The 24,107-nt window shown below is 33.4% G+C and overlaps 2 protein-coding genes across 3 annotated transcripts; both read left to right on the top strand.

Moving 5' to 3' along the window:
- The first annotated feature begins 3,931 nt into the window (after positions 1 to 3,931).
- LOC132184707 (malate dehydrogenase, cytoplasmic-like) lies at positions 3,932 to 10,950 on the top strand. Of its 2 annotated transcripts, none has more exons than XM_059598446.1 (7): positions 3,932 to 4,253; positions 6,241 to 6,399; positions 6,498 to 6,673; positions 8,018 to 8,295; positions 9,166 to 9,301; positions 9,418 to 9,529; positions 10,560 to 10,950. In XM_059598446.1, exons 1-7 carry the CDS (start codon positions 4,211 to 4,213, stop codon positions 10,652 to 10,654), a joined length of 999 nt encoding a protein of 332 aa, XP_059454429.1. In that variant the 5' UTR covers positions 3,932 to 4,210; the 3' UTR covers positions 10,655 to 10,950. The 2 variants fall into 2 exon arrangements, with proteins under 2 accessions (XP_059454429.1, XP_059454421.1); XM_059598438.1 differs by lacking the exon at positions 3,932 to 4,253 and adding an exon at positions 4,860 to 5,047.
- Positions 10,951 to 11,849: 899 nt separating this feature from the next.
- On the top strand, positions 11,850 to 17,934 carry LOC132164562 (uncharacterized). Its single transcript, XM_059575098.1, has 3 exons — positions 11,850 to 12,159; positions 13,144 to 13,411; positions 17,523 to 17,934. Exons 1-3 carry the CDS (start codon positions 12,076 to 12,078, stop codon positions 17,669 to 17,671), a joined length of 501 nt encoding a protein of 166 aa, XP_059431081.1. The 5' UTR covers positions 11,850 to 12,075; the 3' UTR covers positions 17,672 to 17,934.
- Positions 17,935 to 24,107: the final 6,173 nt, after the last annotated feature.

Below are 24,107 nucleotides of genomic sequence, written 5' to 3'. Positions count from 1 at the left end.
AAAAAATTCTGAAGTAATAATATCATATGTGGTCATTTTTTATTTGGTATTTTTTTTTTAAAAAAAAAATGATATTTTTCTTCTGAATAATGACCATTAAAAAAAAAAAAAAAAAAAAAAAAAAAAAAAAAAAAAAAAAAAAAAAAAAAAAGGCCAGCATACAATGTTATTGCTTTAGAATTTTTTTTTTTTTTTTTTACTTTTTTTTTTAAAAAAATAAAATAAAAAATAATAGAAAAATTGAGCCAAAGTTGAACAAAAAAATTATGCATTTATCATTTCTCAAATAGATATTGCCCTGGTGCAAAACCTGCCTCGATCTCTTTGTTTAATGTCAATTAATTTACCATGCCTCACCACATAAATTAAAGTAAATTAAAGGTCTCTAAAATTGGCAAATACTGAAAGAATAAAATCATGAAGTATCTATTAAATAATAAGAACAAAAAAATGGTCTTGTTTAAAAATTAGTCTTTCAAGTTTTTTTAAGAATATTTTATATTATTCTCTAGTTTATTTCTTTCCTGGTTAGATTTATTACAATTCATTTTCATTTTAGGGTTTATTACCTTACTTTAGTCTACTAATTTATTTGTTTAACACTCCTAACGTCTTTATAAATAAAAATTTACGTAAAACTTCACACAAAATAATTCAATACACTAAAAATGTAGTCCACACGTCTCTCTCTACTATTTCTCTTTTTCTTTTATATTTCTCTTCCCATCATATATTTCTACAAAGTTTTCAAAAAATTATAAAAACAAAAAAACAAAAAACAAAATAAGCAATGTCTAACTTTTCGATCCAAATTCCTGAGGAGTTTATGTCTTGTAAGCAAAGTCGAGAAAAATAAAATAAAAATGGACAGGTCATATCTAGGAAAATTTTAATTGTATATAGTAAAAGACCAAAAAAAAAAAAAAAAGAATGAAAGAGAAGAAACTCACCTCCTCATAGAAGTGTTGGAGACCTCTATCCACCCAGGAACAAACCTTCCCCAACCTCCCAAAATTTGTTGTGGTACTGGGTTTATTTGATGTAATCTATAAGAGGCATATAAAGGGATAATTTTAGCCTAACTTTTCTCTTTTTTTTTTTTAAAGCAAAAGAAAAAATAAAAAAAATTTTAAAGCAATAACTTGTTCTTTTTTTTATTTGGTATTAAAAAAAAAAAAAAAAAAAAAAAAAGGTATTTTTCTTCATAAAAATGGTCTTATTTTTTTTAAAAAAATGCTCATTATTATGAAGAAAAATACTTTTTTTTTTTTAAAAAAAAAAAAAAGAAAAAAAAAAAGGAAAAATTATAGTTTATCCCCCCAAAGTTGACAGCATTTTTCAATTCGAACATCAAAGTTTTAATTTTTACAATTCACCCCCACAAAGTCCCAATTTTTTTTCAATTCAACCAATATTATCCCAAAATTCCCATTTTGCCCCTAATTTTTATTTTTATTTTTTTATTTAAAAAAAATATATTGGGGGTGCAAAAATGGCCACCCTGAATTTTTTTAAATTTTTTTTATAAAAATTAGGGGCAATATGGGAAGTTTTGGATATAATTGGTCAAATTGAAAAATTATAACTTTGGGGGGTGAATTGCAAAAATTGAAACTTTGGAGTTCAAATTGAAAAACGATATCAACTTTGGGAGGGTAAACTATAATTTTCCCAACAAAAAAAATACTAAATAAAAAGAGGACCACGTAGGATGTTAGTGCTTAAGATTTTTTTTTTTTTTAATTTTAATTTTAATTTTTTTTAAATGACCACATAAAAAAAAAAAAAATTGGCCAAAGTTGTGCCTTTATCATTTATCAATCTATTAAGGGAGTGGCCGCAAACTGCCTAATCAAGGATGAGATGCAAAGAGGTTGACCCCTCTCACGCTCAAGTCAGTTAAAGTTAATTCAAAATTTGATTTTTATTGTCATGTTTAACACTATAAATGAACAAAGTAACTCATGAACTCGTTTGGGCTCGATTCGATTATTAAACAGGTTATTGATGAACACTAAACAATTCAAGTTTCAAAAAAAAAAATTATTAAACGATTCATACTTGTATAAAACTTGGCTTGACTTGGTTAACATTGATGAACAAGCTTATGCAAGGCTAAAGACTCGACTCGCTTGCAAGCTTGACTTGTATATATTTATTAGGGTAATTATATAATAAGTTCTTGAGTTAACCCTCCAAAATTTAAAAATCCTTAAGTTTTTTTTTTTTTTTTTTGAAAATTTACTCTTTTGACTCAATCGAAATGACAATAAAATTCTTACCGTCAAAATTTTTTAACAGCCATTAATCCCAACCAAAACGCACCGTTTCACCTCATTAAAATATTAATTTTTTATTAAGTTAATTTAAATCTAAATCTAAATAAATAAAGAAAAAAAAAATTGGGGCCACCCCATGGGGGGTTTTGGGGTGGCCGCGAGCCACCCCTAGGATGGAGGGGTGGCCCGCCAAATCCCCTAGGGGTGGCTACAAGCCACCCAAGGGGTGGGTTGCCCACCCCATAGGGGTTGGATGGTGGCCAGGTCAACCCTCCAAATTTTTTTTCTTCTTATATTTAAATTTTAAAATTAAATTAATAAAAAAATAATATTTTAATGAGGTAAAACGGTGTGTTTTGGTTGGGACTAACGACCATTAAAAAATTTTGACAATAGAAATTTTATTGTCATTTTGATTAACCCAGGGAGTAAATTTTGGAGGGTTAACTCATTGACTTATTGTACAATTACCCTATATATATATATATATTAATCAACAAAGCTACTTATTAAGTATAGGAAAATGTTAGGTGTTCTCCTAGTGTCCTCCCAATTGAGACGTAACTTTTAAAATTACCAATAGATTAATAGTCAATAATGATAATCTCAAATTCAACGATAATTTTAAAAGTTACATCACAGTTGGGAGGATACCAGGAGAATACTAGAAGAACACATAACATTTCCCTTAACTATATTCCTCCACAAGTGTGCCTGAGGACTGCTAGGGAGCCAAATAAATGAATTTAGAAAATTTTCTAAACTGATGTGACAGACCGTGAGTAGCAAACAAGAGAGAAAGAATTGCATTTTTTAATTTAAAAACTATTGCCACATTAATTTGGTAAATTTTATAGATTCATTTGTTTAGTTCCTTAGCACTAGCCATTGTGCCTGACACCCGATATTGGTTTGGACAAATAGTGGTTTAGTTAATCAAATTTGGTTGACAATGCTAAAGTAAGTGAAGAATCATAGCTGTCTGAGAATCATTCTAGAAGGAGCGAAGAATTCGTTTCTCTGTCCTCTCCCCAACTTTTCTCTTTTTGTTTTATCTTTAGATTTATTTTCAATAGCGATCTACTTGGTGATTTTTTTTTTTTTTTTTAAATGTTTTTTTGGACATATGTTGAGAAATGATAAACACAACTTTTTAGCACAACTTTGACCAAAATTTTCTCTTGCGTGGTCTTTTCTTTTAAAAAAATAAAAAATAAAAAAAATCAATCTTAAGCAATAACGACAATTTTTTTATTTGGTATTTTTTTTATTAAAAAAAATAGACTTTTTCTTCATAATAATGACAATTTTTATGAAGAAAAATACCCTTTTTTTTTAAAAAAAAAAATTACCAAATAAAAAAATCACATATTATTGCTTCAAAAAAATTTTTTTTTTTTAATTTTTAATTTTTTTTTATATGACTACAAATGAAAAAGGTTTGGCTAAAATTGTGCCAAAAATCATTCCTTTGATTTTTGTCTTTTTCTTTTTTTATACATATATTTTTTATTTTTTAATTTCAATTTTGAAGCTGACACAACAATATGACTTTGTGTCACTAACTAAAAGTTTAGTGTTAAATGAGGCTTCTATTATATATATATATAGATGTCATGGACATTATATGAAAACAGAGTAACAAACAAACTTTTCCACAGCAGATTCCTTTGCATGGTGACACATTCTTTTAACTTGAAAGGTTGCAATCATATCATCATCATAATCATCACTCTTATCAAGATCCTCGATTGCCGTTACACTTCGATCCTGCTTCCTCGCCCGCGCATTTTCTCTCTCTCTTTATTTCACCACTATTGGCACTATATTTACATTTCAACAACTCATGATCATCACCACCTTCTCTCCCTGCCTATCTCTTCCTGTAGAAGAACGACTAATTTCTCTCTTTAGAGCCACTCTTTGCAACAATGGTGAAAAGCCCAGTTACAGTTCTGGTCACTGGCGCGGCGGGTACCATCTCTTTTCTCATTGCATCACTTCATTTTCAATATTGTTTGCCTTTTTGGTCGCAGAGAAAACCTGGGAAAATGAGAGAATTTTGTGATTTTCAATCTGAGATCTTTATTCTTTATAATGACATTTTTATCCAGAAAGCAAGATTAACCTCCTTTCAACTAAAGTGGGTTTTTCATTCTATGGAAGTCTCGAAATATATATATATATATATATATATATATTCTTTAGTTTTCTTTGAAAGTGTTAAATCTCACATTTCATCCTTTCATCCCAAAAGCTTAACCCGATAGAAAGGAATAGTTCGATATATAAAATATTTAATTGAAATGGGAGATAAACATCTGCTCCAAAACAGTGTTAAATCGCAAATTATTAAGCTTTTGAGATGAATTGTGAGATTTAATATAAAGCAAACAAAAGGATGTATAGGTTCCTTTCTTTGGATCAAGGGATCTATTATACTTGTACATCTCTTGTGGAATTTGTTTTGGAATCTGAATGCCTTGTTTTGCAGGTTCCCTTTAAGATTCTTTGTGCTCATTGATAGTATATCATATGGTAATGCATCATACATATGTCACGAGATAGGATTATTTTCTGTAGAAATCCACCAGGAACTGTAATGGATCAGTTTGATTTTATTGAGAAAATAGAGTATTCTGCATTGCTTCAGAAGGGCCTTGTTGTGTTGCTTTCTATAGCTTTCTTTTGGAAGCTTATTAGATATATGTGGAGCTTCCTAAACATAGAGAAGGATCCAGTAAGAGTACTCGTCACTGGAGCTGCAGGCATGCTCAATCCATTATATTTTTGGTTTATTTTTCTTTTATTTGAATTTTTTTTCTTTGTCCTTGTTGGAACTGTTTGATTGTTTTGTCATCACCGTGGGACTCATTTGAAATAAGATGGCATATATTACTATATCCCAAATTTCAATATTTGAATCTCAGACTTAGAGCTTGTTTAGGATTACGTTTGAGAAATAGAGCTTTTAAGTCAAAAAAAACTTTTTGGCAAAATCTTCATTTTTAAACTTTTGCCAAAAGTGCGTTTTGTCAAATTTTAGGCTTTTTGAACCCTTAAAATGGCTTTTAATTTTTTTACCAAATGAGTACTTGTCTTCAAACGGACTTTCTGAGAGTTAAAAACACTTTACGGCCTCTCAAACGCAATCCCAAATAAGCTTTTATTGGTTTCTCATTCGTGTAACTGGATGTCTAATTGGCATTAATTACTGACCGGTTATTTATTTTATTTTTTTTGGATTTATTGTTATATCTATTAACAAGGTAGCACAATTGTCCAAAGTTTTCTGGATTTTTTTGTTTTTCTTTCGTCACAATTATTATCAAAATCTAACTACAGGAAGTATGGAATTCTTTTTTTCTTCAATTTTGTCCTGAAAGTTCATTTGAAATCATGTTTGTATTTGATTCACAACTTTCTGCAATTATGCTTTGTGATATGATCCCTCACACATCTATTGGCATATGACTTTTTCTTCGAAGAACAATCTAAATGCCCTTTCTTAGATTATATATAGTTGGAAAGAATGAAAATTGAGTGAATTGGTCTATATCCATATGATTATTGTTACAAGTCAAGGAGCAAGCAAATTAGAAGTTGTTGATTTCCATTTTTTTCTAGACATAGCTGTTAGAATATAAATTTAATGATTAAATTAACCATCTTCTATGAGCTTAAACTTTTAGGATAAATGATGATTTAATATGGTATCAAAACAAAGGTTCCGAATTCAAACTTTGTCTCCATTATTTGTCTTCATTATTTGTCTTCTATTTCAATTAAATATTCCAGGTGCTTGGCCTCATTAATTAGGAGAGGAGTTTGAGCCCACATGTAAAGAAAATTGTTAGAATATAAGTTTAATGAAATTAATCATTTTCAATCTCCATAAGCTTTTAGGATAGTTAGTGATTTAGCAATTGCAAAGCTCAAAATTAATGATTTTATTCAACAGGGCAAATAGGATATGCAATTGTTCCAATGATCGCAAGGGGCATCATGTTAGGCCCTGATCAGCCAGTGATTCTGCACTTGCTTGATATCGAACCTGCGGCAGAATCCTTGAATGGGGTGAAAATGGAATTGGTTGATGCTGCCTTTCCTCTTCTGAAAGGCATGCCTTTCCTCCTAACTTGAGTTCCAATTCTATGTAGAAAGAATTATTGCTTCCCATGAGGTTCCTTAAATCTTGTCATGAATGCTGTTCAACAGGTGTCGTTGCTACCACAGATGTTGTTGAAGCTTGTAAAGGTGTCAATGTTGCTGTTATGGTTGGTGGATTCCCTAGGAAGGAAGGTATGGAAAGGAAGGATGTAATGTCTAAAAATGTTTCAATTTACAAGGCTCAAGCTTCAGCCTTAGAGAAATATGCTGCTGAAGATTGCAAGGTGAGACACCACATTTCCTGCATGAAATCAATTTTATATTTTTAATTCTTTTGTTTGGAAATCTACTTTTATTAGTCAATCCCTATATGTTTTTATATATATATGGCTGTATCCAGTTTTGTGGTCATGAATAATATATGTTGATGATAGTGATTATCAAATTGTGGATATGTTTATTAACTTCTAAAAGAGGTGGCCTCCATATCAGGAATTAGCAAAAGATATCATATTTGAGGTCTGGGAAAGGCAGATAACTTAGAACTAATGATATCTGTGGAGACATTGAGGTTAACTTCAGCATCCTGTTCTGTTATTATGAGCATGTAATATTATGCCACAATCCATTCCCTGTCTCTCTATGACTTCTTATCCTTAATCCTTGGCATGGCTCCACTGGTTTTATTGTAGTTTTAATTTTGGAAAAATTACATTTTACCCTCCAAAGTTTGACTCTATTTTCAATTAGACCTCTAATGTTTAAAAATTTACAATGTACCCCGTCAAAGTTTCAAAAATGTTCAATGTGGCCCATCCGTTAGCCACATCTGTCTTCTCTAACGGAAATTGAATCACCAGGAGGGAAAAGAGGTATGAGCCCGAGCCCGAGGAGTGTTGGTGAAGACGATGATGATCCTTGGTAGAGTTATGGCGCTCGAATGGCAGGTTCCGGTGGGAAAACACTATGCCAAAGTCTTTATCAACAAGCAATGCAAGTGCCAGATCCATCGGGGTTGGGGGCATTTTGGGAAGTTTTGCACCTAAAACAGCACGTGTCTCGCACGTGATTTAATTTCCGTTAGATAAGACGGATGTGGCTAACGGATGGGCCACATTGAAATTTTTTGAAACTTTGATAAGGCACATTGTGAATTTTTAAACATTAGAGATCTAATTGAAAATATGGTCAAACTTTGAGGGAGTAAAGTGTAATTGTCCATTTAATTCTTTTCCAGTATGCCTTCTAACATGCTTTGTGTCCATTCCCCTGCTTCAGTTGTTGATACATTCTCAAAGTCTGTATGCTTTCTTAGTATGCAAGTTATACCCTGTAAAGGAATAACTTGTGCTTAAATTAGCAATTCTATTAAGCAACCTCATCTAGAGTCCATTGCCATCTTAAAACTATTTCATCAGATTTTCTTTCTTCTAAAATTTGTTTTCTGAAGCCTTGTCTGTCTTTGTATGTTTTTGGTGACAACATGATTATATGCATTTTTGAGTCTGCTTCCATCTTACTTGAAAACCATATCATTTTGCATCTAACAGACGCTGGAAGAGTGAAGTTTTCAAAGGGTTGCTTTGCACTATGTTTATTGATGCATTTTAATTGCTTTTATTATGCAGGTGCTAGTTGTTGCCAACCCAGCAAACACCAATGCACTCATTTTGAAAGAGTTTGCCCCTTCAATCCCAGAGAAGAACATCACTTGTCTTACTCGACTGGATCATAATAGAGCATTAGGCCAAATCTCTGAGAGGCTAAAGGAACATGTTAGTGATGTCAAAAACGCAATCATCTGGGGCAATCACTCTTCAACTCAATATCCAGACGTCAACCATGCAACTGTCACCACCAGTAGTGGAGAGACACCTGTCAGAAAACTTGTTGCTGATGATCAATGGTAGCTTAAAATTTCCAACATGTTTACTGGTTTGATATGTTTGAATTACTTGGAAATAGTCTGTTGCAGAGTCAAATGCATAATTTTATTGGTGTTTAGGGCTCTAGTACATATAGGATCCCAAAGAAACAGAAATGATAGAATAAAAATAACTCAATCACGTTAAATATTAGTATTCAGTGTGATTAAATTATTTTTACTACAACACTAAGAGAAAAATAGAGTTTTCGCTTTTGTTAGTTTTCTTTTTTGTGTGAGACTGAGATTTTGGTGTATTAAGTCTTTTGGTTTTAAGTGGTTTTTCTCTCTACCACTCTTTGCACTCCATATTTTGATAGCGAATTTTTTCTCGGTTGTCTCCGCTAATAAATGTAAGTTTGTTAAGTCTAACCACATTAAGTCTTGGTATACTTTCTACTTCTATGGGATAAAAAATTATTTTGTAATCCTAGTTTTTGTGATATAGGTGGTAATAATTTTTTATGCTTGAATTTGTCTTAACCCTGTTCGAACATGCCTTGATATTGACTAAGAGCTTGCTTGAGATTGCGTCTGAGAAATAGAACTTTAAGTCAAAAAAATACTTTTTGGCAAAATCTTTATTTTTAAACTTCTGTAAAAAATGCGTTTTTGCTATTTTTTGAGTAAAAAAGTTAAAATAGTACTTTTAGAATTTTTTACCGAATACGCCAACTTTTGTTTGACACCGCTTTTTAAGTACTAAAAGTACTTTTTATGTTCTCTATCGCAATTTCAAACAAGCCCCAAGTTTGTAGTCATATTAACCATCTTCACATCTTTAAGCACCCTCTTCTGCTATTACCAATTGGCTTCACAAACAAATCTCCATTGTTTTTCTGTTCTTGGTAGGTTAAATACCGAGTTCATCACCACTGTGCAGCAGCGTGGTGCAGCCATTATCAAAGCTCGGAAACTATCAAGTGCATTGTCTGCTGCAAGTGCTGCTTGTGATCATATGCGTGATTGGGTTCTTGGGACTCCAAAGGTTCTTTTTCTTCATCTCAAATACCATTCTATCTTTCAGATTTCATTGCTTCTATAATTTTGCAATAATTTTTGTAATTTTTCCTTATTTTTGCTTCCTTTGGCTTTATCATTCAGGGAACATGGGTTTCCATGGGAGTCTATTCTGATGGGTCTTATGGCATCCAGCCTGGCCTTATCTACTCCTTTCCTGTTACTTGTGAGAAAGGACAATGGTCAATTGTGCAGGGTAAGTTCTATGTTTCTTCAAAATGTTGTAGATTTGATATCTCAATCTTTCCTTCAAAGTTGAAATGACTCCAAATTTTCATATTTTAATCTGCATGGAGGAATGAATACATGTTTTTTCAGATAATATTTAGATCTCACTAATATTTTTGACAAACTTAGGGCTTGTTTGCAGGGGAGGACCCAAGCGTCCCCCCAAACTTTTTACAATTCTTTATAAAATATACATATTTTATGAATTATCTGTTTTTATTTATTTTTTGAGTGAAAATTCTCCAGTCATTTGGGTTTTAAATATTTATTTTTGGTACCATTTTCCTGAACTCTATATATCATGTTTAGTTTATTTTGCTAATTGTTTATATTATTGTGTGTTTATGATTATGATGCTATGAGATTAAATTTAAAAATTTTATATTTTTATTTTATATAAACAAGTACAAACACACATATAGATAAATTATATTTATTTATGTGCTTTTGTATTTATATAAGTCAATGTTCCTAACTTATAAAAAATAAAAAATAGGTCTGTCCCTCATCCCAAAAATCCTGGTTTCGCCCCTGCTTGTTTGGCGACGCTTTTTAAGATTACCTTTTTGTTTTGTGCTAAAAAGTAAAAGCATTAACAAATAAGTCATAACACATAACACTCAAAACTACTTTTACTTTTATGTCACGTCACAACTAAAAAACAAAAAGCACCTTCTAAAAGACATTGTCAAATGAACCCTTAGGATAATTATGAGTGCTTTTCAAACATTATGTCAGCATCTTGTACTTCAAAGTGTTTCGAGAAAGGGTGCAAATTTCATAATATTGTATTTCAAGGGACCGTTTGCTAATGCTTTTTAAGATCGTTTTTTATTTGTTTAACAAACAACTCAAGTCTCAACACATAAAACACTTAAAACGGTTTTCATCTTTACGTGGCGTCACACAAAAAAGCAAAAAAACAGCTTCTAAAAAGCATTAACAAATGAACATGGCAATGCATGCAGCATTTGAACTTGTTTTTTATCCGATGGCAGGGCTGAAGATCGACGAATTCTCAAGGGCGAAGATGGATGCAACAGCAAAAGAACTCATTGACGAGAAATCCTTGGCCTATTCATGCCTAGACTGATAATGAACCCATCTTTCCCAGGAGAATAACAGAGGAGTTGATTCAATAAATCCATGAAAAATAAAAAAAGGAGTTCCAAATTACTATTCTAGCCTTTCATGGGGCATGACTACTGTCACTTCTAAGCTTTGGAACGGCAATACAAGATCTGTCGTTCTTGTTTATTTATCTTATTTATTTCATGGCAAAAGTGGAGAGGAATTCATGAATCATGAAGCACCTTCCTACCTTCTGTTCATCTGTTTTCTTTCATTTTTAAAGTTTTTTGTGATAGATTTAATACAAGATTAGCACATAATGAATCCATGCATTTCGCTATTAGTTACATAGTAACATTATTTAATAGACTGTTATATGATTGCTATACAATGTAATGATGTATCAGTGAAAAATCTGCCTTTCAATTAACACTTGTGAACAAAATATATTATCAAGAGCTGATTTTTCACTGTCACATCATTTCAGTAATATAAAAATCATATAACAATATACTAAATAACTTTACTTTTTTTTAGTTCTTATCCTGGAAAATTTAGGGTAAAGTGGTGATTGACAAATATCACAATGAATATATATATAATTGAAAAACTTCACATTTTTTCCCATATTTGTAGTTGATTTTTCAAGATCAATGACAAAAATGAAATTGTTGTTAAGTGATACTAATGTTACAAATTGATAAGTCAAGTACAAGAACATAATATGAATTATAATGAAATCTATAATCTCAAATAATGAATCACTAGTTATAAATTTAAAGAGACCATGAGAAATAAAAATATTGGGTCAATCAAGGGCTGATGTGTCACTATTTTTTCATTTTTAAAATAAGAGTTAATTGATAATATCATAGTAAATAAAGGCAAATGCTTTTTTTTTTTTTTTTTAATTGAAAAGGTAGGAAGGGGCGACCAGTGTAGTTTCCCCCTTTAGGCGTTACCATCGGAGTTCTCTCCCGCTGTGGAATGTCCGGTTTGAGCCATAGCTACTGCCTGGGAAGGCGAGCCCGTCACCACAACCCCACAAAGGTGTGAGCCAGTAGAGCCTCTTCAAAGTAGCATCTGGTTCACGCATCTACTACCGCAAGCAGATTCGAACACGCGACCACTAGAATGAAAATAATTCTTCTACCAACTCAACCACCGCCCTTGTGATAATAAAGGCAAATGCATGATGTTGTTCTAGTGATATTAGAAGATTCTGGATCCCAAGCCCACAAGCCCAATTATTCGAATCCACCGTAGGATTTTCTGATTCCTCGGAGGTCTGGTTGGAGCTGAAAGACCCGGCTGAAGAGCAGAGCGTCTCGGCTCTCACGCCGACCTAACCGAAGACTCGCTCTCTTGACTCCTTGCCGATTGATACTTGTTTGGCTAATCGCATAAAAAAGCATTCAATCTTTTTTGTTCTGTTCATCGGAGATGGATGAGGGTATGAAGCGATTCCAGGAGCGCCTAATCGAGCTTGAAACTGAAGCTGAGTATCTTCTATTAGCCCGGCAGCAGGTAGATTTATCGATACCCACAAATTTCTACTTTGAGGTTTTTGTTTTGGATGCTAAGAAAGAGTGGGAAAACATAAACAGAAATTGAAATTTGGGTTCTTTAATGCATGTATGAGGAGTGAATGCTGAAGAAATGTGCCACTCAAACAGGAAGTAGATCAAATGGTAGGAAAGAAGGAAAAAGAAAGTGAATTACGATAACAAACAGACCCAAAGATCTTTTGTTATGTGGTAATTGAGAAACGAAAAATTTTCTGATTCAAATATTTGGCTTGGTTGACTTATTAAGTGAACATTGTCTATATACATTTTGTGAATTCTATATATGAAAGTATGTATACGGTTAAGTTTTAAGTTATCTCTTTTGTAATGTTAATCACTTAATAATTTTTCATATTGATCAATATAATCCTGAACCCACCATTGGGTTTTCAGTTTGCTAACCAAATATCAAGACAATCGGAGATGGAGAACTGTCTCATTTAGAACACTGACATTAACTTCTTTTTATCATACCAGGCACATGATATAGATTCTACAGTTGCACTTCACAAGGACCAAAACATGTCACAATCAGTGTTGTTGATGTGAGTGATTGGTGGCATTGAGTTGTTAGCTGACACTACGATTCTGCCTCCTTTAAATTCGGACATACCGAATAATTTCGCTTTATCACCGGTCATGTGGTTGGAGCATCTTAAAAATCTATGAAACAAATGAGTTTTAGTTTAGGTAGTAAATGACATCGGTTTGGTGTGAAATTTAGCATGCAAGGTAGAGTAGCAAAATATTAACAGTAGAGTAGCAAAATATTAATCTGGATTGAAATTTATTGAGTGGTGTAACACAGGAAAGAGTTAAATTAGGTGTACGCTTGAACTCAACCTATATGTGTGTGTACACGTATAATAGAGAGAAACACACACATCACAAGGTTTCTCTGTGAACAATTGGAGGGTTACTGATTTCTGTGATGAAATTGTAGCTGGTTGAAAACGATAGAGTGAGAAATGGGACCAGGGAAGCACTTACTGCACTGAGGAAGAGAGCTCGAACAACGAAGACTAGTGTGCCGTCTCCGTTTGAATCAATTATGAAGGAAATTGGGGGGCCTGAACATCGGCCCTTGGTGAAGGATGTATGTGCCACATGTGGCAACCATGACTTCAATGAGCATACATGGATGATGTTCCCGGGGACTGATATGTTTTCTAGGATTCCGTTTCATGCTGCTCACACCATCTTGGAAACAGGTTTTTCTCTGGTTTTTCTTATTTAATGCAGCTAGGTGGTTAAATTAGTTTGTAATATGATAAATATGAGCAACATAATTTTTTTTTACCTATCAAATGAAATGATTTAGTAAGGAATACTTGGGAGTGTCTTGATTTGTTGTGGAAATACAAATTTGTCATGCATTGGAAATGGGGCTTTTGATCATTCCAGTAGTTATGTCCTTTTGTGATGAATGTAATTATCAATGTATGCTTATTTATTCATATATGTAGATGAGTATGCAAATATGTTTTCTATACGTATACATATGAAAGCTAAGCTACTCTATGTAAGCTAAGCTTCTTTCTATCTTATTCAACTCAAGGTAAACAATAGCCTATTACAACTCTTCTAGGTCATATACACAAATTAAATTTTGGATTGAGAAGATTGAACAATAGCCCTAGATCCTCCGTTGGGTGCTTCTTTTAAAGCCAAATCTACTTAGGATGACATTATTAAGAAGATTGAATGTTGTTTAACTGGTTGGAAGCAGCTGTACTTGTCCAAATGGGGTAGGATTACCCTAATCAAGAGCACTCTGTCCGACTTGCGTGCCTACCTACTTCATGTCTCTATTTCCCATCCTGGCTAGCGTTGCCAACCAAATTGAGAAGTTACAACAGGATTTCTTGTGGGAAGGTATGGGTGATGAGGTTAAATTTCATTTGGTAAGCTGGTGCAAGATGCGTTCTTCGATTTTTGAGAGGTTTTGGGGATTTGAAAGTTGCTTGTGTTCAACCGAGCTCTTATGGGTAAGTGGTTATGGTGTTACCCTTATGAGAGGGAGGCCTTGTGGAAAGTCGTAGTGGATCATAAATATGGGAGTTAGTGGGGTGGGTGGTGTTCTAATGGAGTCAACGGTTCTTATGGGATGGGTCTCTGGAAATTCATTAGGAGTGTTTGGAAGGAGTTTTCTAGATTTAGTAGGTTTGTGGTGGGTGGCAGCTCTAAGATTAATTTTTGGAATGATGTATGGTGTTGGGAGCTTCCCTTAAGGTTCAACATTATTTGCTTAAGGGGTGCTTCCATAAAGACCTTCTTCAATTTGTTAATGGCTCTCCTCAGTGGAATGATAATTTTGTACGTAAGAATGATGCTAAATTGGGAGTTGGAATTCTTTACTTCATTCTTTGATCAATTGTATTCCATATGTTTGAAACAAGACAGTGTAGACAAGCTTTGTTGGAACCCCTTCAAGAAGGGCTTGTTTGATGTAAGATCGTTCTATATTGTCTTAATTCCCCATGACAACTCTTCTTTCCCTTGGAGGTTTATTTGGCGAAGTAAGGCTCCCTTGAATTTCTTTGCTTGGTCTGCTGTTTTAGGTAAGATTCTCACCTTGAATAACTTGAGGAAGCGACACATCATTGTAGTAGATTGGTGCTACTTGTGTAAGAAGAGTGGGGAAACCCTTGACCACTTGTTACTTCATCTACTGCCTTATAGAACTCTATCTTTGGCTTGTTCAATTTAGCATGGGACATGCCTTGTCGAGTAAGAGACTTCTTTGCTTGTTGGAGAGGGCAGTTTGGTAGTCTTCAAAGCAAAGATGTTTGGACGATGATTCTGCATTTGGATAGAAATAAATGATCAAAGCTTTAAAGATAGTGAGAGGACGGTGGCGGAATTAAAGGCCTTTTTCTATAATACCCTTTTCCTTTATATGGCTGCTAATGATTGCTATCATATTTCTAGTTTTCATGACTTTTTTGCTTGTTTTTCTTTTTCTGGGTAGGTGTTGTATACATCATATGTACGTGGGTGTGCCCTTTGATTTTAATGAATTTTGATTACTTATAAAAAGGAAAATTGTTCTCATGTAAATGATCACGTCTTAAATTTGTTTGTAAAATGCAATAGAAAAAGGGTTGATTATTTGATGTGGTAGAGATATTTGTAAATATAGAATAAAACCTATTTTGATGCAGTGATAGACCTGATTGATTGATTGATTGTTTTAAATTCCTCAACAGCTATGCCTTGGAAGTTGGAAGACCCTTTCAAGAAATAAACTTGTCTGATGATCACTATAAGTAATTACAAGTAAAGGAACTCATAGATGATTTATCTATTAAAGTGTTGAACGTCCCTGATAATTTGATTTTATTATTGGCTAGATATGTTGGACTTCATGCCCTCATTTCAATCATTGTAATTGTTGCCAAGGCTAAGTGTATGCTTTGCCTTTGTAGCAGTTTTTAATTACTTTAGGATGGTTTGCAATTTGTGCTAGCAAAAGCGTTGTGGGTCTCCCTACATGCATGCCAAATGATCCTGGTATTGATTGATAATAGTTGGATGAAAGAATCATGTTCTTGATCTTTCTTATTTAAAAAGCTGATATCCAAATGCAATTTTATGTCATTCTAATATTTAAAATTTATCTAAAAATGCCATTATGTTAAATGTTAAACTCTGGTAGTGGTAGTACTTCATTGTCCCTAGGAGGTTCAATACCCTCTTCTCTTTGTCCCCGTGGATTTAGATTTATCAATTCCTGGTATTGATTGATAATAGTTGGATGAAAGAATCATGTTCTTGATCTTTCTTATTTAAAAAGCTGATATCCAGATACAATTTTATGTCATTCTAATATTTAAAATTTATCTAAAAATGCCATTATGTTCAATGTTAAACTCTGGTAGTGGTAGTACTTCATTGTCCCTAGGAGGTTCAATACCCTCTTCTTTGTCCCCGTGCATTTAGATTTATCAAATAAATAGGCTATTTGACTTTTCACTTCCTACTTCTATCATGTTTTAGCTGAGAACATGTGGGGTTTGAAATGTTATTAATGTTGAGTTCATTGCTTGTCCCAAAAGCTTAAGCTGATAGAAATGGGTAAATTTAATCATTTAATTAATGTTTTGATACTCTCTCTCATGTATGGGCTCAAACTCCCTTTTACAGATGATGTCAACACGTGAAATATATAATTTTAAATAGGAGGTGAATTATGGAGTCAGGGTTTAAACTCATTACCTCTACTCTAATACTGTTAGAACAATTTTCAAATGAGTGAATCACACAAACTGGAGAAATAACTCTTTGTTCTTTGTTTTCTTTGTGTTGTGGGATTAGTGGTTGGAGGTTGATGGCAGCTTTTTCTGTCATCAACCTCATTCCTGTAGTTGGGCATCAATTGTTTGTGGCCATGTAATGTAAACTGTATCCGGTGACTGGTTTCCATTACTTTCTGATGTGTTTTGTGTGAGTCCAGTCTTTCACGGAAGTTTTCGGCTGAGTATCATGAGGTTCAGCAAGTTCAGTTGTCTTTCCAACTGGATTAATTGTAGCTCGGCCTGTTTTGATAGTTTTTGGTCGAGTTTATGGAGTTTCAGCCTGTTCAATTCTTGTTTCGGCTGGTTCAAGTTGTTTTCTGCCATGTTTTGTTGGGTTTCAGCCAATTCAGAATGTTTTTTTTTTCAGCTGGTTCAGTTGGTTTTTAAGCCAATTTCATTTGTTTTTGGCTGATTCAGTTGGTTTTTTGATCAGTTCGTTGGTTTTTCAGTCAGTCAATTGTTTTTTTTTTTTTTTTTTTTTTTTTCAGCCAATTCAGTTTGTTTCTTGGTCGAGTCAGGCTGTTTTTACAGCCTGTTTGGTTTGTTGATTTTGTTCGTGACATTTTTTTGAGTGAAGTAGTTTTTGTTACTGCAAAAGCCCTTTTTCATGGATGTGCTACATTTATTTGTTCCAAGTTGGGATTATTTTATAATCTCTAACTCCAGGGGGATTGTTAGAGGATTCTATCTTTATCATTTATCTAGTTGAGTTTTGTAGGTTAGTGGTATACTCGTATTTATCCTTATCTTGGTTTGGTAGTAGTTCAGTTTGTTTAGATTCATAATATTTATCTCTATCTTGACTTGTATTCCTCTTATAAATAATAAAAATAATGCTAAGAACCACATTTTTTTCTCACGTGCTACCAACCCTTGTATTGGTCTTTGTTAACACTTCAACATTATGGGATAGTTGTGGGATAAAAATATGGTATATAGCATTACTCAAATATCAGTAATGTGGGAGAAAATAATATAAACCCACTATTTATTTTCTTTAACAGGTTTTATCCTTGTAATGCAGATCAAGCACGACTCGACTTTGATGCAAAACAACTACAGAGCCAGATGAAGGAGAAGGCCCTTTTGATTTCAGAAAAAGGTGCCCTTGCTGACAAGATCAGCCCAGGTGTACTCAAATCCCTCTTAAGCCTATCAGACAAACCACAGTAAGCTTTGATTGAGGAAGTTGTATTCTATCTCATGGCTGTAACTTCTCCTCAACTTTCATCTCTTCTCTTTCTAGCTGACGATTTTAGTATTCACATTTTACTGGTGTAAAATTATGTATAGTCTAGTGTTGCTACATTTCCTCCTAATATTTTGTGCTCATGGGGTTTCCCATTGCAGCATTTGAGTCCATATGAGGGAGGACTAGTTATGATGACAAAGCCAGAAGTTGTTCTATGTTTGATCCATCTTGATCTTTGTGGTTATACTTCTTTTTTGAGTCCTACTTTGCAGTTACTCTTTTATTGAGGACACATGGTTCTTAGAGATCAGCATGTCACAGACACATTTTGAGATTTACATAAATCACTTGCTCAAATTGCTAGTAATTTAGGCAAGTAATATGAGAGAGTCCATATGAGACTTATCTGTCTAGCCACATACCCGGTCACCTTAGGGTGTGGGCTTAGTATGTGAATTGGCCCAAATTGTTCGGTTTGGTTGTGTAAGCCAATGATATTGGGCATAGTTAGCTTAGTAAAAATTGGATCAAAGCCTTTTAAAGAAGACCGTAAGAGTTTAAATAATAATAATAATAATAAAAATTCAACTCCATCTCGAATGATACCTATAATTTAATAGTTTAATTATAACACATGACATAGAGGATCAAGGAATTTAAAATCTTATGATGCATTTTAATTTCAGTGTTTATTGCTTCTGGATTATGCATTTTATGAAAAATTAGTCTAAGAGTTTAACTATCCTACAAAGTTTTGTTTTATGATTCAGAAAGCAATTAATCCCTATCTCATCTGAATGTATTTGATTCTCAATGATTATGAAACCATGTTTTCTCTTAAAAATGTTTTAATGTTTCATTCTTGTCATTGCACTTATTACATGTTGTCAATAGTTCATGTTTCAAGTTTTATCATGTGTTTTAACTGCTCAATGTATCAAAATGTTTTACAACTAAGTTATCATTCAAATGTGGGTACCAATGACCAATGCTTAATTATGAAAGGAAGTTTTCAAATTATGAAAGTTTCTAGTAGAAACTTTCCAAATCTAGAAAGTTTCAATTTTAGAAAACTTTCCAAAATTTCTTATACTTGAATGAAGGGTATCATCTACACATGCAAAGTATTATCTAATTAAAAAGAGTATCAAGAAGTAAAGGATAAGTATGTGTTTAGGTTAAACCTTAATTATATTAAGTATCTATTTGGCCTTAAGGAAAAGCTAGTAGTGTTGTATTGAGACTAAGATAGAGCGCACCACACTGGAGTTACAATTGCGTGACAGTGTGGCCACCACTAAGTTTGCCATGCTAAGTGCTCCTAAAAGTTAATTAGTTGGGCATAGCGCATCTGCGGTCACAGGTGTTACCAGATCCTCGGAGATTAAATTGCACAACCCCATGCATACATGGTGTAATAGTATGTGATGCTATATATAACAAGTGAAAAGATAAGTTTTTACTCGTTCAAAAATCAAGATTATGTAGAAGTTTAATGAAAGAAGTTGATTTATAATTTTTTTTTTTTTTGACACATGTTTTGTTAAGAAAGATTAAGAAAAATGCTGTGTTAAGCAAGAAAAGTTTATGTTATATGTCATATGCACATTATATAAATTTCTAAGTCTTTGCTTAAAATATTTTCTTTTTTTCTAATCGCTTAAAATATTTTCAAACTAACTATTTTAAATCCCTTAGAAATGTTGCTCGTTAAGCCTTTTTGCTCACTCTTTATAAGGTGACCGAGATAGGAGGCCGGGATGCTTAGGCTCTTTATAAAGAGGAAATTTGCAATCCCATATTTCTTTATTATGACTTTAATTAGTAATTGCTTTAGGACATGCATGGAAAACCACTACATATCTCTACTTAAATTATGTTATGAAAATTTTAGCGTCTTCCGTAAAATATTTTTCTCCTAGCGTGCATCATAGTGATTTATAAGTGTTCTAAATTTTTAAATAGATAACCTTTGCACTTCTGAGGCTTTAAGGTTAATGTACCGTGCCCTTTCGGCCGATGGCGTTATTTTTTTAACCGAGGTAGTCTCCTATGTATGAATGTGATGTATGCTAGTAAGGCCACACATATTACCTTTTGGCTTGCTTCTTTATTTGGTTTTGTCATGCTTTTTTCCTCCCTACTCAAGGGAAGTGTTAGAAAAGTTTGGTGCAAGGTTGAGGGACCATGTATAATTTTTATACTTTTTCATAAAAATGTGGAAGTTTCGTGGGACGCCACAAAAAGTTTAAATCTATTATCCTTGTTGGTTCTTTGCTCTTTGTGCCCCTTAAAGCAAAGGTTTTTGGACATGGTCTAGGGCTAGGCTGATGGGAAACTTCCTTTCTATTTCTCCTTTTGTTTTCTCTTTGTTTTACCCCTCTTTCACTCTTACTTTTTATTGCTATTAATAATTGATTTGCCTTGAACTATTAATAATTAGTAAATGTTTTTTTTTAAAAAAAAAAAAAAATAATAATAATAATAATAATAATAAATTAATGCATGACTTATAGCATGTTTGAGATTGTGTTTGAAAAATATAGTTTTTAAGTAAAAAATACGCTTTTTGAGAAAAGCTTAAAAATGAAGCTTTTGTCAAAAATGTGTTTTAACCATTTTTAGGCTTTTTGAACCCTTAAAAGCGTTTTCAATTTTTTTAACAAAACGGGTACTTTTTTTTTCCTTTCAAAAACAGAATTTTTGAGTATTAAACGCACTTTTAAGTCATTCAAACGCATACTCAAACAGACTCTTAATTGGAGTTTGGCTTATGTTTACCCACATTTGGCATGATGGGCTTATTGTTGTACATGAATTGAGACTTCAAGATCAAGTGATGGATAGAAATAAATTCCTTCATCTTCTATAAAAATGTCACAAGATAGGAATTCATGCTACCTTGTTATTTCCTCCTATATAAGTTGACAGTAATTTATCCTTAGAGCACATTAGGGGTGTACATGTGGATGCAGTTATTTGCAATATTAATATCCGCATTTTGCGGATGCGGTTATTTGCAATATTCGCAACCGCATCCGCAAAATGCGGATATTACTTTTAGGTATTTACATCCAACTGCATCTGTGCGGTTATTAAAGTTATTATCTGCTATCCACATTTTACGTAATGGGCCTATTTTAGTCTCATGGGTCTTATTTGGGCCTCTATTACAACATATTTTAAACAATTTCAAAAAATGCTAATTTGATGTTTTGGAGTTGTTTTAATTTTGTTATGCCCTAATGTTTTGAAAATATATTAATTTCACATTAGTATTGCTTTTTTTGCCCATGTGAATGAGTAAATTGTAAAGAAGAAAAAAAACCTAAAACAATGTTGTTTGGATGTTTAACAACAAAACAACGTTGATTTGGTAAATTTATTAAATATAAAAAATATATTCACCACATCCGCATACCCTAAAATTGCTATTCGCATCTATATCCACATGTGTGGATAGCGGGTGCAGGTGATTAATATCCACCCGCATGTACACCACTAGAGCACGTATATGCATTTTTAACTATGTCCTTTTTTTTAAAAAAAAAAAACGATTCACTTGTTAAATGTTTGTTTTGTGTCATATACGAACAATCGGAAAGGTTGAGAGAGAGACGTGCCAACAAATTATAAAAGAGTTGTAAATTTAACATATTTCAAAGATTATTAGTGTAGCACAACCAAACAAAGTGGCCTAATCCATGAGCCAATTTTTAGGGGAAGATCAAATTACTCTCTTTTTTTTCTTCTTTTTTCTTGTTTGGGTAACGAGTGGAAGAAACTTCTTGATGTGCACATATATTTATTATTGTATATTACATAGAACCCAGAAAAGGACTGCATGAGAAAGATTATTTGAAGTCACAAAAAGTTGTTTGGAAACAGAATAAATTAGGGAAGAATGACAGACAAACTGGCACCAACTAGGAAGACATACCCTCCTCTTGATGGTGCAGCTCCAACAAGCAGTTGGATGGTAAGCAAAAGGGGGGACTTATCTTAAGTTAGTGGGTGGAATACTTTTCTCACAATTTAATTATTATTATTATTTTTAATTTATTTTTCGAACAAACTTTTCTCACAAGGTAGTTGTTGCACTTGACAGTGGTCCAAACCTTCTTAGGATAAGACAAAGAAACATAAATTACTTCGCAGGTACATGCACAAGGATGGGAACTTTCATTGATGTTCTGAAAATATAGGTTATCACATAAAGTTAACTGAAAACCCCCTAGCAAACAAGAACTTAGATATAAAGAAAGGTCCAAAAAAACAAGTTTCTTCATAGCATGTCAAATGTAGGCAGCGGCGGTGATCGTTGTAGGGTCTTTGGCTACCCCAAAATTTTTTATAATCCCTAAAAAAAATATGATTTTCTATAGTGTGCCCCCCTGCAAAGATGATTTCTGCTTTCTACTAGTTCTCATTTTTTGTTGCTAATTAAGGTGCGATGAGGTCCTGATTCTTCCCTCTCTTTCTTTATCCCATAGAGGGACCTCGATCCCTCACATTCTTTGTGAAAACACCACGAAAAGATGAAGTAGTTGACAAAATGTCAAAATGTAAGATTCATTTATCTATATATGCCACAAAACTTGTGCGCATACACATATTGAGATACTATATTTAATTGCATCTTTATTTATTTACACGAGTTCAAATCTCACCCAAAAAAAAAAATAAATAAACCTAATTCCGCCTTTGAATGCAGCCACACACATATCACATATGCATGTTTTAGTAGGATTCATTGACCAATACAATCATGTTAAATCCTTGTATTTTATTAGATTAATTGGTGAGAGGACTAGACTCTTGCCTATTAATCCTTATTCAGCGACGTATTATCACTATGCCCTTGGTGAGGCTCTAGCTTGATCCGTATCGAGAGAGTCCATGTGAATTTCCGACATTGTTGGCCTCATGATTGGTCCCCCAACAGGTAAAATGCTATTAATTAGTTAGCCCATATAGAAAGTTGTAGTCTATGATTTCCCTAGCTCCCCCACCCATTTCCCATTTTGCTCCAAGAAAAAAAAAAGTGTACTGTATAAATATTTCAATAAATTCAGAGAAAAATTCCTGGTACTGTACAAAGTTTGTTGGGGAGGAGAGGTCTCAGGAATTAGGTGGGTGGTGGTATTTATTTTCATTTGTGGTAGATATGGATTGTGGACTGTGAGCTAATCAACTTTCAACGGCTGAGATTGTTTCAGAGTTTGAGGCCCAATCAAATTAATTTCCAATCGTCAACCGTCAGATTAATTGGAAGGTCATGATCTCCTCCAAAGCATCTAAAAATCCAGTTTGATATTTCTGCAAACAGTGGAGCTTTTGTCTTTTTGTCTGTAAAATTTTGATCAGTATATCATAGAGCTAGCTTTTGCAAGAAGAGTTACTGTCAAATAGCTGTGTTTACGTGTTTGAAACCCTAAAAGTGCTTTTGCACTGCCAGAGTAACCAAATGACAGAAGAGGACATCATGGAAGTGATTTTTATTCTCCATCTGTCTCCATCAAATTACCCAAATAATAGACGTCATTTTCCTTTTTGTTTTTCGCGCTTTCTAATTATCTAAATAGTCGGTGCCAACTGCCAACACAAACGATCGGTCCCGAGTCCGAGCTCAAGCCTTCGAATATTTGTGATCAAGAGTTAAATAAACACCGATGATTGTCGGATGTATCAGCAAAAAATACTTCTGATTTTTAAGTTAGTAATAGATATGTGCATATGAAAATGAGGATAAAAAATAAAATACATTCATACCACTCAACACCTTATGTTTTTTTACGTTCGTGGGTTCTCTCTCCTCTGCTTAGGTACCATTAGGTGTTCGCCCACTATTGGATTATACTATGATTAAGAGCATTGTTTGGTCACCGACCCCTAGGCTGTGTGTACCTCTTGCCAAGTGTCGTGTTTTCGTTGGGCATAATATTAACGAGGTATTTGGTGTTTCTTAACGGACACATGTTACTCTATGTCGCAAGGTGGTATGGTGCGACACGCACTTTCTTGCTTGCAATGCGGTGTCATCTAATGTCTTAGCGATAAGATTTTTATTATTATTTGCCATGGCTTTTAGTAAACAAAACTTTCCCCATATCAGCAAGCTAGTCACAAGGAGAGCAGCAATAAGATATGGCTCAGCATGAGAGAGTATAGATCCATCTCAATCTCATGCTCTTGTTTGTTGCTCAAGGGCTTTGAGTTTGACCTAATAATTCGCCCGAAAGCCCTTTCATTTGCTTGTCAAACACGCATGGAAAAGGCTAGAAGCTCTTCCACATATTTGCCCGAAGAAAACCCATTACAATGCAACTCTCCAAAGACGGCCTTAAGACCTCCATAAATTTACTATCAATGGTGGTAGTTCAATGGCATAAGAAAATTTTTTAAGTAATCCAACCA

Source organism: Corylus avellana, chromosome ca1 (assembly GCF_901000735.1).
Source record: "Corylus avellana chromosome ca1, CavTom2PMs-1.0".
In the NCBI taxonomy this organism is placed as follows: domain Eukaryota; kingdom Viridiplantae; phylum Streptophyta; class Magnoliopsida; order Fagales; family Betulaceae; genus Corylus; species Corylus avellana.
The sequence above is the reverse complement of the archived record's forward strand: the minus strand, read 5'-3'. Positions and strand labels throughout refer to the sequence as shown.